Consider the following 2036-nt stretch of genomic DNA (forward strand, 5'->3'; position numbering starts at 1 on the left):
GAGGACAATGTGACAGAGAACAGAAATTTGGAGGGGTGGGTGGAGAGGCACAGGCCTGCAATCTAATGCTGGCAGGCTGAAGTAGACTAATCATGAGTTAGTGGCCAACCTAGGCCAGGCTTGAGACTCAGTGCCAGAGGGCTTGCCTGCCAGTCACAAGATTTAATCCATATCATTATAAATGATAATAATAATAAATATAATGGAGTGTCTAAGATGACTCTCTCTTCCAAGTATCTGGATGTTATTTTTGTGTTAGCTTGTTTTACTCTGTCATCCAATCTTCCTTTGCCCAAATTTGGAAATAAAAGGTATTTTTTTCAAAGTGTTTTCAAAACCTGTACCCACCATGAGTATAATTGCATACACGTTCTATGCTTAACATCTCTTCCGGATTTTCCTCACCCCCGCCCCTGAGCTGCTGCTGTATCTGTGTCTCAGACAATCTAGTGATTTGAGAAGTTGCTAGTTAATTGCAAAATCCACATTTTGTCCAGAAACTTCCATGAGCTCCAAAGCTTTTATTCACATTTCAGCCAACCACATGCCACTTGTGTTGGACAGGGACACGTAGAACACTGTAGGACACTGTAGAAACATAGGCAGACACCAGCAAGTGGTCCTCAGATGGAGAACGGTTCCAGCCAACATTCTAGGTCTGGAGGTCTGTGGAAGGGTTGACCACCACCACTCCCCACAGGTCTCTTGCTTGTGGATGCCAGTGTTTCCCTTCTCCTCATTTCTATCTAAACCAAGGAAGTAAACAGTAGCCTCCAGGCTCTCTACCACTCTGCTTGATCGGGGCAAGGCCACCCAGACGGCGCTGTAAACTTGCAAAGTGAGACCTCCTGCAGTTCTCTAGGAGCCGCACACCGCTGAAAGGGCTTATCTAGGCAGCATATTTTGTTTTGCTCTAATTGTTCCTCCCCCACCTTAGAGAAAGCAGACAAAACCACGAAGGTTATCACTTTAGCATTGAACTTCCAGGGAAAGCTTGGACTATGGCTCTCACCCCGGCTCTGTCTGAACTACCTATCTCTCCTTTCTTTTAGGTGGTCTTCACAGCCAACGATTCCGGCCATCGCCACTACACCATCGCAGCCCTGCTCAGCCCGTACTCCTACAGCACCACCGCTGTCGTCAGCAACCCCAAGAACTGAGAATCCTGGCCCAGGAGGACCAGGTTCTTGCCAAGGCAGTAGTATCCCATTTGTACTGAAAGTGTTCTTGCTCTGTAAACTGCTAGCACCTCGGGAAGATGCCATGAAACATTCTTATTAAACTTGTTATTTCATTCCAACTCTATTTCTTCTTTATTCCCTCATTTTTTCCTCTGCTACTAAAACCCAAATTCTTACTGAAGAATTCTAGAAGATCTTTGATCTGAACTTTTTAAGAAACGAAATATCTTTTGGGCACATGGTTTAAAGGGATTCTGTTCATCTTGGGCAAGCTTGTGGATGTTCCTCGCAACTTGCTCAAGGCACACAGATCACGAAGCAGAGACGGCCAACCTTTCAATGCTTTAACAGCAGCAAATCGATAATAAGCATGGTCTGTGGACTGCGTGGAGGCTCACAGCAGTGTCTTCCCCAAGCACGCTCAAAGTCCCGGGTTTAATCACAACCCCGAAAAGCAAGCCAGAAACATGTTCTGAAAAGAAAGTGTTTTACTTTTCTATACCTTTAGGGAATAGATAAAAAGAATTGTAAGGACAGGTTCTTCAGGCATTTTTGTTACTCACTTTACCAATTTGGGGACTGTCACAGTTCCTCTGCACAAGAATTTATTTATCAGCCATCAGGCATGGATGGAGAAGGTGGTTCAGCTCTTGCTGCTCAACTGTTGACTACTGATAGATTCAGGGAGAAGAGGAGACATTGTCTTCAGTTCTGTACCTTGACCCCACTGAGCTCCAAGGGTCATTTCCAAGCCACAGTGAATAAACACAGTCACAAAACCAAATCAAAAGTCATGAATCTGGGAGAAGGTCTGGTGGCAATGTATGGAGGGTTGGATGGGGGAGGGGAGATGAG

The 2036-nt window shown here is 45.3% G+C and overlaps 1 protein-coding gene across 1 annotated transcript in view; it reads left to right on the top strand.

Moving 5' to 3' along the window:
* The window catches only part of Ttr (transthyretin), a 7688-nt gene extending 6383 nt beyond the window's left edge, over positions 1-1305 (top strand). The window contains exon 4 of the mRNA XM_055619242.1: positions 1053-1305. Within this exon, the coding sequence (XP_055475217.1) occupies positions 1053-1160 (108 nt within the window). The 3' untranslated portion in view covers positions 1161-1305. The remainder of the gene's footprint in view (positions 1-1052) is intronic.
* The last annotated feature ends 731 nt before the right edge of the window (positions 1306-2036 follow it).

Source organism: Psammomys obesus, unplaced genomic scaffold (assembly GCF_907164565.1).
Source record: "Psammomys obesus unplaced genomic scaffold, mPsaObe1.curated_primary_1811, whole genome shotgun sequence".
NCBI classification, from domain to species: domain Eukaryota; kingdom Metazoa; phylum Chordata; class Mammalia; order Rodentia; family Muridae; genus Psammomys; species Psammomys obesus.